The 18,976-nt window shown below is 36.8% G+C and overlaps 2 protein-coding genes across 3 annotated transcripts; both read left to right on the top strand.

Annotated features, from left to right (window-relative positions):
* Nucleotides 1-10,449: 10,449 nt before the first annotated feature.
* Nucleotides 10,450-12,075, top strand: LOC113057711 (thymosin beta-like). Its single transcript, XM_026225204.1, has 3 exons — nt 10,450-10,571; nt 11,226-11,330; nt 11,814-12,075. Exons 2-3 carry the CDS (start codon nt 11,231-11,233, stop codon nt 11,849-11,851), a joined length of 138 nt encoding a protein of 45 aa, XP_026080989.1. The 5' UTR covers nt 10,450-10,571; nt 11,226-11,230; the 3' UTR covers nt 11,852-12,075.
* A 2,557-nt stretch (nt 12,076-14,632) lies between these two features.
* Nucleotides 14,633-18,954, top strand: LOC113057710 (protein Wnt-8a). 2 transcript variants are annotated; one of them, XM_026225203.1, is made up of 7 exons: nt 14,633-14,719; nt 16,600-16,733; nt 16,848-16,881; nt 17,036-17,174; nt 17,441-17,566; nt 17,668-17,810; nt 17,916-18,954. In XM_026225203.1, the coding sequence occupies exons 1-7, from the start codon at nt 14,699-14,701 to the stop codon at nt 18,480-18,482; spliced, it is 1,164 nt and encodes a 387-aa protein (XP_026080988.1). In that variant the 5' UTR covers nt 14,633-14,698; the 3' UTR covers nt 18,483-18,954. The 2 variants fall into 2 exon arrangements, with proteins under 2 accessions (XP_026080988.1, XP_026080987.1); XM_026225202.1 differs by having other exon boundaries at nt 14,657-14,719; nt 16,483-16,733.
* Nucleotides 18,955-18,976: the final 22 nt, after the last annotated feature.

Here is an 18,976-nt window from a genome sequence, read left to right as displayed (position 1 = left end):
TAACCCATATATTCTTTAAAATGTCACCTTTTATGTTCAGCAGAAGGAATAAAAGTTTGGAATGACATGAGGACAAGGAAATAATGAGAGACTTTTTTTGGGGGTAAACTAAATATTTGAGGGCAAAGCTCTCTAAACCAAAAATATAATTAATCTGTTATTAAGAAAAACCTTTAATGAACACAGCAATAACAGAAACATGGTGACATTGCATGACAAGACCTTGACAGAGAGCTGCCAAACCACTAGTCTTTATTTTTCAGTCTCATTGTGACTGAATGTCCTCCTTCCTCACACTTCTTCAGAAAATAACCCCAGCTCAAATGTTATTAATGCTCAGTTTCACCCAATTATAAAGCTCCTCAGCACTGGAAGGTGGCCAGTGAGGGAAATATGGATGAGAGGAGAGAGTAGCGACACAGCTCTACTGTAGAGGATGGGCATCTGAGAAGCTGTGATTAGTCCGCAACACTTGCAAACAGACACATCAACGTGTGCAACACACACACACAGCTACACATGCTTTATACTGTTTATCTTCAAGCACTGTCCGATTTGTACAAATGTTAGGAGCCAAGTAACACATTAATCCCTCTACTGGTTGCGATCGAGTCCCTTGGAGCCCCCGCTACTTCAAAACATCCCACTGACAAGTACAAAATATTGTCTGAGGCAGCCAAAGGTCCTTATAATAACAATAATAACAACAATAATGAGAAAGTATAATGAATGCCTGCTTGTATAGAACCCCCCCCACCCCAAAATTCCCAGTAAGTAATGTTTTACAAACCTTGCCATTTCATGTACAGGTGCATCTCAGTAAATTAGAATATCGTGGAAAAGTCCATGCATTTCAGTAATTCAACTCAAATTATGAAACTTATGTTAGAAATTCAATGCACACAGACTGAAGTAGTTTAAGTTTTCCGTTCTTTTAATTGTGATGATTTTGGCTCACATTTAACAAAAACCCACCAATCCACTATCTCAACAAATTAGAACAATTTATAAATACTTTTATATAGATTTATTAAAATATTAATATTATGCATATGGACAAATTTTTTTAACCTACCGATGGCGAGGTGCAGCCCGTGTCCAAAGCATTGCAGCCTGGTCCAATCATTCAGAGACTCTGCATTGACCACGTTCGTTCCGTTATCAGTTATTAGTAATGCAAACTTGGCTTTCTTCTTTAAAACCCCATGACTCAAGCGCTTCCTTGAGTCCTTGTGCTGTCTCCTCGGAAGTATTTGCGGCTTGGCACCTCATATGGTGGATCAATAGCTCTGATCATGGTTTTAAATCTGCGTCTCTCTACCTTTTGAAAAGGGACCATGTCCTTACACAATCAACAGTTATGGCCCTGGTAATTTCAATCCATCGCGGGCTCTTCCTAGAAATGCTGGTATTCAACGACGTTTACTTTTGAGGTGTTAGAACAGATTATATGTTACCGCTCTTAGCTGGTACTTTTGCCCCACACACTCTACAGAGTATATTTTTCTGCTCCTCGTCGAACGGCTTAAATCCAAACCAAGTCCAAATAATAGATGTTGCACCGATCTTTTTCACGAGCTCCTCTGTTTCGCTGACGCTTTCAGCCATGTTTATTCAAGATGACGAATGTGATGATTCGTCGCAGCCGGCTGCAGCTCGTGGCTCTAAATTTCGCGGGTAGATCGCGTCATCAACATGCATTATCGCGATAGAATTGTGCAATAGAATTAAAATATCTATCGTAGGCCAATTTTGTATCGTTTATATCGCAAATTAATTAAGATGCACCTGTATGATGCCAGAATTGTTTAGATTTTCCAAGTAAGGGCAGTGTTCAAATATAGTCCTCTGTTATATCACAAATCACTTCCAAATGTATCCAGCCTCTTCAAGTTTAAAAAGGACTAGGAACATCTAATGATCCTATTTTACATCCAAGTATATATTTAGATAAATGTCATATCATGGCAAAAACAAGCTGAGAGCCTTTTTACAAAACAGACACATTTTATCATTCTCCCAGAATATTGAAACAATGCTCTGGAAACTGGAGGGGACAAATCAATACTCTCTCTCTCTCTCTCTCTCTGAGGAATGGCCTGTGAGCGGCCAAGGGAAAATTCCAGGGCATCGATACATGGATCCGAGTCTAAGCACCTGAGGCCCAGTAAACTGAATTCATTTGTCTTTACCAGTACAGCCACACACATACACAGACACTGGATGGTCAGTTCACTGCTCACCTCCACTGAGCCCACAATCTGCCAGCTGTGTAGAACCACAACACCGGGAATTAGTCTCAATTCCCCACAAAGCCTCGGCACGGCCCAAGGTCTCATTTTGCACATTCTCATGTTCTGACTTTTTAATAAGCATGTCAATTCCTGGAGTCCTTGAATGTGTCCGCTTGTTGCTTTTTAATTATCCTAATGATAATAATAATAATAAAAAAAAAATAATAATAAAAAAAAAAAAAAACAGTGTGGTCCTAGAAAGGTTTTTGGAAAACAATAATAATTTATGCAGTCGAAAATGTGACTAGGAAATTAATTAATGAAACAGAAAAATTAAATATAGTTATAAACAAAAAGAATGCTGCAAAATACTGCAATAAATGGCATAATAATAATAATAATAATAATAACATTTATATGCAGCATACAGTACAGGCACACACACACAAAATTTACATAATACCACTGAGTATGATATCTAAAAGAATAAATCATGGTACCATCATGGTGATTTTTCACACTTCAGAGCAGTGGCTTGCATAGACCTTCTGTCAGGGCTCTACGTCACGAAGTAACACATTTGCATAATGTCCGCCCACGTTATACCAACTTGCCTGCCCACAAATAACAGTACAATTTTTGTGTGGTTAACAACATGTTGAGAAGACGCTGTGTCCTACACTGGGAGAGTAAATTTGTTTGATCACATCTCATAATTACCACAAACTTGTCAACACTTAGCACTGAGAAATGCCCTGCTCCAGTCGTGATTCTGAATCAATCTCTTGTCTATCAGCCATTTCAACTGTTTCATCATCAGACTCCGGTTCGAGTTGGTAAACTAAGGCCCTGTCCCAAATGGCGCACTTCATGTGGATTTGCAGCGTGTTTCGTTATATGCATGTGTTGTGAAGGATTTGCAGCGCGTTTCGTTATATGCATGTGTTGTGAAGGATTTGCAGCGCGTTTCGTTATATGCATGTGTTGTGAAGGATTTGTGGCGCGTTTCGTTATATGCAAGTGTTGTGTAGAATTTGCAGCACGTTTTGTTATATGCATGTTTTGTGAGGATTTGCAGCGCGTTTCGTTAATGTTCATGTGTTGTAAGGATTTGCATAGTGTTTCGTTATATGCGTGTGTTGTGAAGGATTTGCAGCACGTTTCGTTATATGCGTGTGTTGTGAAGGATTTGCAGCACGTTTCGTTATATGCATGTGTTGTGAAGGATTTGCAGCACATTTTGTTATATGCATGTGTTGTGAAGGATTTGCAGCACATTTTGTTATATGCATGTGTTGTGAGGATTTGCAGCACTTGTGTTGTCAAACTGATGAAGATGTTTTTTTTTTTTCATTTGCTGGTGTTTTTTCAATTTGCATGTGTTTTCTTAAATTGCAGCACGTTGAGCTGTCTCGACCACCGTAGATATGTTTTCTGGTGCGCCCAATAACAAAGATAACACGTCGGCAGCGGCATACGTCAGCAGTGGCAAGAAGAGAAGACAATGCTGAATAAAGTCTTTTATATTTTTTTTTTTTCTTTTGGACCAATATGTATTTTCAATTCTTCAACATATTCTAACTGACCCTATGATGTCACATGGACTACTTTGAAGATGATTTTCTTAACTTTCTGGACATGGACAGTATACCGTACACACACTTTCAATGGAGGGCCAGAAACCTCTAGGACTAAATCTAAAATATCTTAAACTGTGTTAGATTAACAGAGGTCTAACAAGGTTTGGAACAACATGAGGGTGAGTTATTAATTACATCATTTCCATTTTTGGGTGAACTAACCCTTTAAGCTGTACAGAGCACCTGCAGTACTGGTAAAATCATCAACTTAACTGCTGGTATACATAGGCAGACATGTATATACATACATATGTGATCAACTTTTTATTTTTTATATTAAGAAAACAACATCCATCCAAACCAACAAACAAACAGGGAAGGGGGAGCAACAGCAACATTATCAATAATTTACAATTTGTAAGAGAGAGAGAGAAAAAAAATTACATGGTCATACCTTTACATATTCCAAAATGTCAGAAGAAAAACATTGCCATGCATCAATAGTCCCAGGTTTATTTCTGTTAATTCGTGCCATGTACATTCACAGGCCACTATTCCAAAAAGGCTATGAATCCAAAATGTTTTTGCACACATGTTCAGAGTAAACAAGTTTGTATCATTTTCTTCTTTGCAGCTGTAAAACCAGCAAACAACATTCTCTTCTTTAATGAACTTTCTTCAGGAGACACGCACATTTCTTTAATTCTGTGGAATATATACCATTTGAAAAATATTCAAAGCAATAACCCAACACCATACACAAGGCAGTGGTTCTTAATTCACATAATTATTAAAGCCATTGGTGTACGTTGATAAAATAAATTAATATGTCAGCAAAAACAGTGTAAACACATTCATCCACAGCAATGCACATTAGTGAGCATCATAATTAGGTGTGCAATAGAAATGTAAATATATATAAACATGGTTAGCTGCAACATTATTATGTGGATTTTTATAGAAACACCTGAGAACAATCGTGACAAGATAACATTTTCCTCTTTTTCCCCATTCATCTTCAGTCTTTAGTTAGTGGTCTCCTGGACTGTTTTTGCAGATATGAGCAAAAACCAAAAACAAATCTCTTTTTCTCTCTTCTGTGCCTCTATCTGTCTCTCTCTCTCTCCAGCCCAAAATAAACGAGCAGTATACGCTGATGCTCCAGATAGTTTGTGTCTGAACCTGATAAGGTGCCTTGAGAGTGTATGTTCTCCATGTACAGGTGTATGGTCTTCCCTGTTTTTCCTTTTCCCGTTCCTCCTCTTTATCTCTGTCTCTGCTCGCAGGCTGCATGGGCCAGATAAACTCAAATCTGGGAGGAACATGAAGAATGTGTGTCCAGTTCAGCAGAAAGACCTTATATACAAACTATGCACCATTTACCGTCTGTTCCACTAGTTTAAAAAAGTAACTTTTTGATAAGATCAGCTCCACACTTGCTTTGGAAACCATGTTACACCCAATTAAATAAATGTAATGTAAATTTACTTATTATTAAAAGTATATTCTAATTCCAGTACAAGCTCAGTCGGCAGCACTTATAGTGTTGATCACCATAAATTAATTTCCTCTTTTAATCTCTCTTTATCAAATAATATTAAAAATAATAATAAAATGCAAGTAAGGCAATGAATGTCAATGAAGAGAATCCATAAACATTAAAATAATATCTGTTTTAATTGTAGTCAGAATATGTTACATTATTATAGTGTGACAAAAAAATAAAATAAATTTGACAACATTAACCATAAAAATGAACACATTTACAGCTCGAATAATACCCCAGTATCAACACAGGCATTCATTTAAATGCTTTTATTTATTTATAGGCTTCACATTTCTCATTTTTTAATTCTCCAAAAACTTTTGTTTTTCTTTGGCAGTTATTTTTGTAGTAATCAATACTATGCCACAAATGCTGTTGAATGATCTTGTAATGAACCTGAACTATTTTTTTAAAGATACAAATTATTTAAGTTAAAAAATTTGTACTGGCCATTCTGCTGAACAGTTTTGCATGAAAAAAAAAACATTTTGATTTTAATATTTTAACAGCTTGGGCTCTTCTGTGCCAGTCAAACATCAACTGTCCATGTTAGTGCACACAACACCATTTGTCCAGATCTTTCTAACCTTGAGCTTGACAAGATACCAGTGAACGGAAAATACACCTACGTACAGGGAATAACAAGTGTCCAACTGCCACTTAATGTCAGTTTGTGAACACTCACAAGGCAGAAAGTAAAGGCAGAGTAAAATAGAAGACATTTCTGCTAAAGTATGTTTGTGTAAAAGTATGTGTTATGTAACACACTTAACACTTTTTACAATCCTTCATTTGAAAAGATTTTCACAAGTTAAAGTCCTCATATCACCTCTGAGACTCCAGGGCCTTTTATTTATTCATCTTTATGCACTTTTCATTATGTCACCATTCATAACAATGTCTTTACAAGAGATATATAAAATCAAATGACCATGATGGCCTGGTTTTGGGAATGTGTGTGTGTGTGTGTGTGTGTGTGCACGCATGTTTTTGTGACATATCAGGACACAACTCTGTATAATGAGATGGGTATGACACAGGTATTACAAGGAGAGGGTGACTTATGTGGACATAACCCATGTCCCCATTTTTCAAAATGCTTATAAACCATACAGAATGCACTGCTCCGGGTGTGTGCTCACAGTGTGTGTGTGTGTGTGCTCACTGCTCTGTGTGTGTGCATTTCGGATGGGTTAAATGCAGAGCACAAATTCTGAGTATGGGTCACCATACTTGGCTGAATGTCACTTCACTATTTTTTTATTATTTTTTTGAGAAAGTAAAAATGCACAAAGTTTCCTGTGAGGGTTAGGGTTAGGTGTAGGGTTGGTGTAGGGCCATAGAATATACAGTTTGTACAGTAAAAAAACCATTACGACTATGGGATGTCCAAAAACAAACGTGTGTGTGTGTGTGTGTGTGTGTGTGTGGTCGCAGGCTGCACTCACTGATGTGGGAAACACTTGCTCTGTTCCAAAGCTTCGCTCCAGTGATCCCAGCAGTGCTATGTCATGTGAACCCAGCGTCAAAGAGCAGAAAATCAAGGGAGAGAGAGAACTGGAGAGGATTGTCCATTGATGTGTGGGCATGTCTATAATCTCTTAAACACTTTAAGCCTTTTATTGTTTCTAAACTTCATGAGTAAATACCACCGGCCTTTTTCAATTTCCATCGTAACCTAGACTGCTGTCAGGTCAGCACATCATAATTCTCTTAGTGGACACAGCCTCACATCGGTACCTGTTTGAAACTCAAGGCACAGAGTACGCTTCGCCCAACTCATTTATCTCAAAAACACTCCTGCACATAGCAAACAAGGCATTTTTTTCTTAATTTTGTTTCAAAATAAAAGCAAAGTTCACAATAACTAGTTAAGTTTTGGCCATTTCAGAGAGTCAAATTCAATATCGCATGAGCTCTGAGCACTAAAATACGGTACAAAAATGAAATGGCATGGTGGGCCAAATCACATGTCATCATTGGCCAACTTTCGGCCTTGGTAGGACATATTTTGTCTGCAGCATTTCTATGGCACTATTTATGTTATATGTGTCAAAAATTATAATTAAATAATCTAAACAGCTAATCATATAATCACAACTATTAGCAAAGCACATTTGAGGGCATCAGTGAGTAATGCATTTTTCAAATCCAAGGTACTTAACAGAGCTCTTAAGCGCTGCCTCCGTTTGAATGAGCTCACTGTGCAAAGCCGCCCACTACTGCTCTTGAGAACTGATGACATGGTGCATGGTGTGGGACTTGGTTACTAGAGCAATTGCATATGGTTTGTATTCATATCAACCCAAATAAGGGTTTGCATGGTAAAAACAAATATTTGTTGAGTATGAAGAGTAAAGAATATCACATATGTGACAATGAAGGAAGTAGCACTATGGTTTTGGAGGGAAAAGTTTGACACCTGCATTTCTGCAAACATGGTGCTCAGTTTATCATAAGCGTACTTATACTGCCACCATGTGGTCATATGCCCTAAAATCAACTGGGTTCCTCTTTAACTGCCAGTGCAATTTGAATTTGTGAGAAACTGATCTGAACGAGAAACACAATGGTGTGTTAGTGTAAGTTGACAAGACACTAAAGAGAAAAAAAGTCTGTTGGTTTGCTTCTGGCCTTTTCATGAGGTAAATTGGATGTCTGACTGACCTTATCAATGGACTCTGGCCCCAAACCTCCTCACTGCTAGCATTTACAGCTCAAAGGTTAATGGAAGGAGCTGGAGCCAGACTGAAGGTTATGGATGGAGCTCTCAGCTTCCTGCCAGCTCAGACTTCAGACAACAAGCACGCCCTGATGTCTCCAGCTCAGAGGAATTGCAGACTCACTTAAATGAGATTTAATGAGACTCATGAGAGCATATTTATCTTTGGATTTGCAACAATACAGTGGTTGCATGGATAGGCTGTAATATACAAATGGCATTTAGCATGATTAATAGCTTTTAGAGCAGATGACAATCTGTCAAAAGGAGTTTTGCAATTTGTAACTGTGATTCCTTTATTTAATTTCATATGTTAATTAGATGAACCAAAGAAATTGTTGATATTTATAAATTGACTTTTCATTGCAGCTTACTGATATAGTTGCTGTAAGGAAATAGAGCTTCACCTGAACAGGGATTAATAAATAAAAAAATGATTGAAATAGGCTATTTCTCCAAATGATGAAGGGTTTTTCAAATATTTGTAGAGCACCAGGTGCAGTCTCAAAATCAGATAGGTTCTTGGTTTTATTTAAAGTTAATATATACTATTGGAAGAACTGTTATTATAACACACAAACACACCCACACATTCAATCTCCAAACCGCTTGTCCTACATAGGATACAGGGATGCTGGAACCTATCCCGGCTGCTCGTGCCAAAGGCAGTGAATCACTCTAGATGGAAGTAAATTAATATTTTAACTTGTAATTCAATTAATAATGCTTCTATAATGCTATGCATGATCTTCCTGCATTGCATGCACTATGCTGCCAAAGAGGGCAACAGTCACACTGAACAAAATGAAATATCGCCACCTGCTGGTGAAGAGTCAGACCAGCATCTGTCTTGAACCTTCATCAAAAGACATTATGCACATAGGCTACATATAATACAAATAATCAAATTTTAGAAGTGTATAGTACATATGAATTTTTCATATTTTATTAGTTTTTTATTCTCAAATCAATTTGTACATGCAGATGCATACGAATGTTTTTGTATATACAACTTTGTATGTACGTTTCTGTAACGTTCAACTGTTGAGCTCTCAGAATTGTCAGAAAATCAGCATTTTCTCATTGCTGTGCCCACTGATATTTCGACATTCCCTCTGAACAGATGAACATAAGGTGCAGCTTGTTCTGTGAAGATTTGTATAAGGAGGACGGGTAATTAAATTGACAGATGTCTAAAGTCAAAAGATCTAGCATGATAATAAATGAAGCAAATTAATTGACAAATTGGAACAGACAAGGACAGAGAACTGTTGTAAAAAATAAAATAAATTAGCAAATATCCTGAAAATGTTAAAAATAAATAAATAAATAAAATACAAATTAAATCAGATTAAAATGATTTATTAATATATTATTATTTGAATTTTAAACATATTTGCTATTTTGTTTTTAAACATCCTTCCCTTGTTTCTCTCTAATAAAAATTAAAAGCACATTTTTCATCAGCCATTTTTCCAGTCTTCACTATCACATGATCCTTCAGAAATCATTCTAATATGATTTGGTGCTCAAGAAACCTTTTTCTATTATCACGGCCGAAAACAGTTGTACTGCTTAATATTTTTGTGGTAACTTCTTGTCAGGATCTTTAAATAATAGAAAATTCAAAACAAGATTTATCTGAAATGGAATCTCTTGTAACATTACAAATGTCTTTCCTGTCACATTTCATCAATTGAATGCCCTTGCACAAACACCTACCGGAGCAGGGGAACAGCCTGCAGACCGATGTGAGGCACACAGCATTATGTTAAATCCATCTAAGAAAAACAAGCCCGCTGACTAGTCTGACTGAAATGTGAGAAGGTGTCACACTAATGTGAGATCTGCTGACATATGAACAAGTTAACACAAATAAGAAATTAATAAGAAATTGGTCTCAAATCACCAGTCATTTTAGCCTCAAATGCATGCATATAGCCTACTATATAATGTAACCTGATTTCCATTTTTTTAAATTAATTTCTATGACTTAATCTACAGCTTTATTTATATATTTACAATGATATATATATATATATATATATATATATATATATATATATATATATATATATATATATATGTGTGTGTGTGTGTGTGTGTGTGTGTGTTTGTGTGTGTGTGTGTGTGACTCTAGGTCTCATCCCAGCCCCAAACCAGACAGCTGCCACATGGTGTTACAGAACCCTGCTTCCCACAACCCCACAATCCCAGAATCACATACCCTTCCATTATTATTAATTCATCATTCAGTCACGTATAGTCATTAAATGTCTGTTCTCTGTGGAGCATGACTATTACGGCTGGAAGGCATAGGCTAAATAAACCTTTCCGCATCCTCCCTCCCTCCCTCCCTCTCTCTCCTCATAATTCCACGCCCTAACGGATACGCAGACACCAGCAGAAGCAGTCTGGGTAATCTCAGCAGACACCTCGTCCTCCTCTCTTTCTTCTAGCCAGTGGATACAGCAACTCTGTGCACTACAGTAAGTCTTTTTTTCATCCTCATTCCTCTGCATATGCTTGTGGGTTTTAACATGATTTATGCGATGACTGGAGATGGTAAATTGGCTATATGTGTACGGCAGCCAAAGTGAAGAGAGATAGAGCGATATAGGAGCTATTTCTCCTGCGAGGTAGACACTGCAGTCTAGTCTATAAAAAAAAAAAAAAAGACTGCCTGCTGCATGCTTAAATGGAATGAAGCAATGTGGAAAGAACAAAGACACAGACATAACAAAGAAAGTAAATCTAGTGAAATCAAAGAGGAAAATGTGCTGGATAAGGATACATAGAGAGGTGGCTAGGTGGGCGGATAGCATCGGAACATAATACATGCATGCACACATGTGCTACATGCTACCATCACACACACACACACACACACACACACACACACATAGAGAGAATTGAAACATTTTCACAGAAGCATAGCACTCTTACAAATATATAGTATTCTGATGGTGTAATATTTGAAATAATTGTAATATCTAGCTGTCTTTAAATCAAAAAACATTTTCAGACCTTGCTGTAAAATGGCTGAAACAATGAAGAAACAGCATGTAAGATTTATGAAACACTATAGAAGACAAAAGCAAGGTCAATGCTCTTTAAGTCACATCTGTCATCTCTACTGACAGCAATCATGTCTGACAAGCCAGACCTCACAGAAATCGCCAAGTTTGACAAAACCAAGCTGAAGAAGACTGAGACAAAAGAGAAAAACCCTCTGCCCACCAAAGAGAGTGAGTGTCTGTTACACACCAGCATTTAGTGTGTCCAATCAGTTTGGGTGTGGTGTATGTCTCTCTAAACCCCCAACCACCACCCACCCCACCCAATCCCCATCAGCCTTTCTCATCTCTGCAGTGAACTGTCTACCATTTCTCCTCATTTGTCATTTTGTTTCAGCCATTTCTTTCTCTTTCATCTTATATCCACTTCTCTATTTTTCTTCCACTCTCACTCTGCTCAGTCTTTTTTTCAGCTTCTTATGTCAGCAGAATGGTTTTCGCTCAAAGTCCTCCATCAGCATTGCAGTGCAGACCTAAGCATGCTCGCAGAATTTCCCACGAGAATAAGCATCTTATTTGCAATAATGCCACTCTCCCTCATCCTTCAAACACATCTCTCTCACTCTCTCTCTTAAGAAGCTTTACTGGCACAATAAAAGTATTTAAACTTCAAAAGCATTAAAAACATTACATTTCTTCTTTTTCTGTTTTCAGCTATAGAGCAGGAGAGGAAAGGTGATGCAACACCGTGAGCTAAGAGACAAGGAGAAGACAAGCACAAGACATGTCCTTCTGACATGGCAGATATTACAATTCCTATTTCTGTTTAAAGGGTGCTATTGCCCCATGTGATGCATGGTTACCATGGCGATTGGAGAAACTGGGGCCTATGAATGGGAGAGTAATGAGGGATGACTTGTGTCAGGGTTAAAAATAGATATTTTACCTAATTCTGTTCAGTGCATTTTTTTTATTATTTTTTTTTTTAATGGTTTCTTCATGAAATAAAGACAAGTGAAATGTAAAACAAATAAAATACCAAATATGACTCATGTTTTTAAATTATTTTTGTTTAGGTATAATGAAATTATTCAAAACATAAAGTCAAATTCTTTTGTGCTCACCAAGGCTGCATTTATCTGATCAAAAATACAGTAAAAAATATTATTATTATTTAAAATACTTTTAATTTTGTTCCATTTTAATATATTTTCAAATATAATTTACTTCTGTGATGCAAAGCAACCATTAATATTGGGTGTCAAATGATCCTTTAGAAATCATTCTAATGTACTGATCTGAGAAAAATTTCTTATTATCAGTGTTGAAACACTTGTGCTTAATATTTTCGTGGAATTTTTTTTTTTTTTTTTTACAGTGCTTTAATGAATAGAAAGTTTTTTTCTGTCACTTCTGATCAAATTAATAAATCCTTGCTGAATAAAAAAAAAATATTTCCTCAGCCAAAAAGTATACCGACCCCAGACTTTTGAATGGTTGTGTAATTCATGTGCCACACACTAGTAAGTAAGGTAAGTGGTCACAATGTAAACAGGTTTGAGAAGAATACATAACTTGAATTAAAGTTAATTACAATAATCACACACACACAAAAACTTTCACAATCTGCCGTACTTGACCAGAAATAAAATATATATAGCATGCATCTTCTTAAAGCAGAAGGCAAAGAAAGGCTATGTCATAGAAAGCCATGGATTTAGTATTTGTAATATTTTAATAGGCTACTTTTGAAATGCATGATTAAGTTAGTGGTTACTTCAAATATATTCTAGTTTTCAACCTGTCATAAAAAAGTAGGCTGACTATATTTTAGTTTTCCAAAAAAAAGGGCAGGGCGGAGGGTTGGTTGGTGGTTAAAATAGTACTATAGATATGTCAAAACTCAAAATATGCAATTTCCATACCTAACATACATATTTTACAGTCACTGTTATGTATATTATTTGATCATAAATACAGCTAAAAAGCTTCCTACCAGTGGCCCTCCTTAGCTACTTATCAGAACAGTTTTATCATAGGCAGAATGCAAAATGTTTCAATACAAGCATTTCAGTCAAACTTAATTTATGCAACATTTCAAACCTTAAACTTAAGGTGGAAAATCAACTCATGGCAACAGTTTAAAAGTAGCCCAATTCCATGGAGAAAAAAGGCGGACTTGACAACCCTGCATCCAACACAAGCTGCAGGAGTCCAATTTCACTGATCATGGGGTGCGTGGAGAGATGGCTGACAGACCATGCTGGAGGATTTGCTGCTCAACAGATCCTGAGCTCGTTGACAAATATCTGATCATCCTTTACACAGAGCAGAAGTGATAGCAAAATCGAAAGTGAAAGTGAACAGCAAGCTCTCATTCAAAAGTGATTTGAATACTCCACAGCGGCTTCCTGATGCTGAAAATGATATGCAATATTAGAATGTCTGCAGGAGCAGGCGGGACTGGACACAAAAATCGAGGGAGCAGGCGCTAATAGACACAAATTCAGCGGGAGTGGGATTAACATATTTTTGATATTCATGTCCTAAGTATGGTCAAGTTATTTAAATTCAGAATGGTGCTTACAGAAGGACAATAGAAGCGTATAATAAACAGGTTTGTTTTGTGGTGTGGCCAGCAGGGGCGCCACGATTAATAATTACCCAGCGGTTTTTAATTCTGGTCCTAGGCTCAAACATCGCTGATTATCCGACACTAGGCCTGTATTTTACAGCGCTATTCTTGTTTTTACATTTAACACCCGATGAGGAGGTGCTGGAAGAAGCGATTATATCTCATTTGAACTCAATTGTGGTTGAGATGTTATTGAGGAGCGCAGCTGCGCTCTGGCGTCACTGCTCTTGTCACCCATCATCACCTGCACTCTGAACACCAGTGCTTCTCCGAACATTAGCGTCTTTTATTACCATCTTATCTCTCTCAAAACTGACATAACTAAAACCAATTAATTAAACTGAAAAGACTTACAAACACAAATAAAAAGCAAAATGTCTTTAATTGGTTTTAACCTGTGTTACTCCTGCAGACACCTAATGAGCGGATCTAATAAAAATGTTTAGCCTATAAGGTAAGGCATTAATTCGAAACTACGTAGCTAGGCTCCATTCCAGTTTTAAATTCATCTATTAAAGGTCACTTAGATGTTTTGGAGTTTTTTTTTTTTGCGTCATTAAAGTCTGAAATTAGGCTACTGAAAAAGGGAACCTTGGAATAGGTTAAATATTTTGCGTAAAAAAGTTTATAATTGTTTCTTAAATCAACAAATAAATATTAATATATATATATATATATATATATATATATATATATATATATATATATATATATATATATATATATATATATATATATATATATATATATACTGGGGGGAAAAAACTTTTGCTATGTGACAAAAACTATGCTACCAAATAGTTTACAATTTCATGAAAAGGCGCGTTTAAAATAACACATTTAAAATAACTTGTCATAGGCCATTGTGTTTTATATTTCCTTCCTTAATCACGAAACAAGGCGAAAAGCCTTAACAACATAGGCTAATGAACTGCACCTGAGCCTCTGTGAGTGACTCCTCAAAATGGATTATCTGTGCGACAAGGTGAGAAATGTTCTCTGATTTCAGTCTGACATGGGGAGTAAACGCTGTGGTGATGATCTTTTATAGCCATTTTTAATCCTCAGTAGCCTATGTGATTTATTTCACATAGCCTATTTGTTGTTACATGAATTTAAGCGTTGAAGTAAGCTATGCTTGATTGCCCGCGGTTTGTTACCCCATAAACCTATTCTGAGATATCTGCGACGGAACATTTATGGCACGACGGTCCCATTTAGGTTAGGTCTGCTTGTACCAGATCATTGTTTAATACTGGTTTGTTTTGTAACAAGTAGGTGTGGGAATTTGGGTTTCAGGCACCTTGTAGACTTGATGATGTCGGTTTCCAGTAAATGGGGATTATCCTCACTTGCGCGTCCCTCCATTGTCTTCCAGCCAGCAGCATTGGTTAAACCATTATCCCACAATCAAATAAATGGTGTTCTGAAAAGGGAGTTTGAGTGTCTACCGATTTGATTCGAAGATCTCAATACTTGGTTTCAACAATTAATCTAACACGGGCAACAATTTCTAAAAATCACATCTCCATATAGCGTATTAATTAATCGCAAAAGTCATCGAAAGTAAAATGATTAAATATAATCGTTCTCATGATTATCCTTTTGTTTACATTTTATCAGCTGTTGATCCCTTGGTGACAAATAATAACTTGGTGTGAATTGGCTCATCTGTTTTGAATTAGTCTTCATTTAGTGACACATGATTGAATTGTCAGCAACTATGTTATGGAAATTGCCCTATTATTAAAAACTACTGCTATTAAAGAAAAATAAATAAGAAAAAATTCACTTTAAGCATATGATGTGTAGCTTTTTTGATAAAACAGTGAAATTACATATATGGGCACCTTAAAATGAAAAAAATAATAATAATAATAATAAATACATTCTGACACAAGTCGTAGCCTATTGGTCAAATGATGGAATAAATCGTATGGATTCATATATATATTTGCAGACTAGTATTATGAGATGTTGCAGTCTATACATGTATTGGATTACATTTCCAGACATTTTTCACGCCAGAGCTCTTCCCAGGGGATCAGCTGGTCTTCTGTTAACACCAGAGTGTCAGAGGCGCAGACGTGTTACATGTTATTTGCATGGCCCTTAGCGAACGGAGCCGAATTATTTTATAGCCTTTTTGTGTAGAGCAGCCCCTTACATTTCAGTGTCATTTCCATGTGAAGAACTTTACCAAAACGTGAAGAATCACGACTCAAATAAAGAACATCTATAAAGTTTTTTTTTTATTATTGTGTGTAGAATAGTTCAGTATTATTTATAAACTAATAAAGCCTTAATTTAACAAGGCAGACAAAGGGCTATTCTGATGCAAAACTGAATGTCCAGTGGTACATGTACAACACGCAATCAACAATCAGTTTATTCATGAATAGCCATACATTATTATAGCCATACACAACACCTTCAACAAGTCTAGTGAATGGATATTAGACAGTTTGATGGGTCTGGACAGTCCAATTCATTCAAACAGTCTTTCAAATATACAAATAGTAGCACAATAAAGTTGCAAGCATGATGATGAACGGACAGTAACGTAAGTAACAAACTTAAACAAACAGTCGGGTAAAAGAGTTTATCTATGAACATACTGAAACAACCCTCATCATGAAAGATGGCTTAATGAAAGCTATTCTGAAGGGCTTAGGGAAAAGTGTTAATGCTTTGAAGTGCAGTTAAGGCCACACATATGCCAGTGACCTCCTTGACGTCTTTTCACAGCGAATTGTCAAAGGGTGGAAGATGCCTGCAGTCAAAGTTGGCGACAGGTATAAATGCCTTGCTCGTTCGAGCCCTCAGTCACTCTGTCTTCTATCTCTTCCTGGGTATCCATCTCAGTGTTTGTGCCTTGAATCCCCACAAGAAGGGAGCGTCGAAGATTCAGGGGTCGCTCACGCAGCAATGAACCCTTGCCAGCTTTTTGCATCGTTGGTGATGTCCATGTGCTGTCACATACTGTCGACAACAGCATGGTACAAACATATTTACAGAATATTTGAAATATGTTATATTTTAGCTGTGTTTTCACTGGTATTTATTAACAAAACTCATGTTAACGATACGCTTTTTGTTCTCTTTTTTTCAAGGTCGGTGAATAACTTCTTGGTTACAGGACCAAAGGTAATTTAAGTTTTTATATATATGTGCAGCGATATTTATTTTATTACATATGCTATTTTATTACATATATATGTATGTGTGTGTGTGTGTGTGTGTGTGTGTGTGTGTGTGGAAGTACAGTGTCTAATTAATGCACGTATTTTACATCCATCAGGCTTACCTTACATACACCAGTAGTGTGCAGGCAGGGGCTCAGCGTGGCATTGAAGAGTGTAAACATCAGTTCTCATGGGACAGGTGGAACTGTCCGGAAAGCGCATTGCAGTTATCTACACACAACGGCCTGCGAAGTGGTAGGTATTATAATTCGCTTTAAGCAAAATCTGATTATGTATTCTGCTTTAAATTGTCACTCTTAACAATTAAGTTTTTACAGACTTATGTTGGAATTTTTTTTTTTTTATATAATCCACCAAGATGTATTGTTTTATACTTTGTGCACAAACTTATATTGTATCACCAAAAACTCGCAAATACGTACTTTTCACATTTTAATTTAAAAACGCATTGCATTTAACTTTCTAAAAATGACCTTTTTGTTTATTGTAATTTTTTTTAGCCACCAGAGAGACCGCTTTTGTGCGTGCCATAAGTGCTGCTGGAGTTATGTATACTTTGACAAAGAACTGTAGCATGGGGGACTTCGATAACTGTGGCTGTGACGACTCCAAGATAGGAAAAATGGGTAATGCATTTTTTAAAATTTATTTATTATAATATATTCCACTTATCTGTAATTAAAATTATTACATGTCTTCAGACCAATAACTGTTTTCTTTTTTCAAGGTGGACGTGGTTGGGTTTGGGGAGGCTGCAGTGACAATGTTGACTTTGGAGAAAGAATCGCTAAACAATTTGTGGACGCGCTGGAAAATGGTCACGACTCGCGCGCTGCAGTCAACCTGCACAATAACGAAGCTGGTCGACTTGTGAGTATAATTGTATTCTCTCATCAACTTTCTCTAGTCAAACTAAACACGTTTTATTGCAACATGTGAGTGCATATGGCTAATGTGAAACTTTATTTATTTCAGGCTGTAAAAGCAACACTCAAAAGGACATGCAAGTGCCATGGTGTCTCTGGAAGCTGCAGTATTCAGACATGTTGGATGCAGCTGGCCGATTTCAGAGAAATCGGCACCTATCTGAAAATCAAGCACGATCAAGCACAGAAGCTGGAGATGGACAAAATTCGGATGAGGGCAGGTAACACTGCGGACAATCGCGGCGCAATCGCGGACACGTTCAGCACCGTTGCGCGCACAGAACTCATTTATTTGGAAGACTCTCCAGACTACTGCGCGAAAAATCTCAGCCTGGGACTACATGGAACAGAAGGAAGGGAATGCCTACAAAGCGGAAAGAATCTTTCTCAGTGGGAGAAGAGAAGCTGCAGGCGTCTCTGCCACGAATGTGGTATGAAAGTTGAAGAGAGGAGGATAGAGACTGTGAGCAGCTGTAACTGTAAATTTTACTGGTGTTGCACAGTTAAATGCGAAACGTGCACACAGACTGTGACCAAGTATTTTTGCGCAAAAAGGCACAAAAACCGTAGGCCGCACAACAATTCACGCAAAAGACAGCATGCGCGTAATAGATGAAGCTATCATCTTTGCCACTTTATTAAGTTGTATATTTCCAATGTAAATATATTTTATATGAGATTTTAAGATATGCTGCTTTTTCTCTTACTGTATATTATTCTGCACATTCCTATAAGGATAAATGTCCATTCGAACCCCTATTTAAAACTCAAGGGCTTCCTCGTTCCCACTGTCAGTTGGACTGAGCACATACTAAGTTCACGAAAACCTAAATTAATTATTTGCACTTTTCATTTCGACATTAGACCACAGATTTACTTATGTTGAAAGATTGTTTTGTATACTTGAACACTACTATATATTTTTTCTCTCTCACACAGATCACTTGACAGTGTGAAATGTTTCACAAGGGGCTTGAAGTGTTATGGAATCTAAGGCAATTATTTTTTAACTATCACATTGTGTTTACATATATGTATTAAACTGACTGATTTTGTCGTCGGAAGCAAATTAAATATTTTAAACTAAATTACAGTCTCTGAGTGGTCAAT

The sequence above is a fragment of the Carassius auratus genome, chromosome 39, assembly GCF_003368295.1.
Source record: "Carassius auratus strain Wakin chromosome 39, ASM336829v1, whole genome shotgun sequence".
Taxonomy (NCBI): Eukaryota; Metazoa; Chordata; class Actinopteri; order Cypriniformes; family Cyprinidae; genus Carassius; species Carassius auratus.
Note: the sequence above shows the minus strand (reverse complement) of the source record. Positions and strands in the feature narration are given on the sequence as shown.

Coding starts and splice junctions, on each gene's coding strand:
- LOC113057711 (XM_026225204.1), top strand. CDS start 11,231: ATGTCTGACAAGCCAGACCTCACAGAAATCGCCAAGTTTGACAAAACC. Junction 11,331..11,813: donor CCCTCTGCCCACCAAAGAGA/GTGAGTGTCTGT, acceptor TTCTGTTTTCAG/CTATAGAGCAGGAGAGGAAA.
- LOC113057710 (XM_026225202.1), top strand. CDS start 14,699: ATGGATTATCTGTGCGACAAG. Junction 16,734..16,847: donor ATACTGTCGACAACAGCATG/GTACAAACATAT, acceptor CTTTTTTTCAAG/GTCGGTGAATAACTTCTTGG. Junction 16,882..17,035: donor TCTTGGTTACAGGACCAAAG/GTAATTTAAGTT, acceptor TACATCCATCAG/GCTTACCTTACATACACCAG.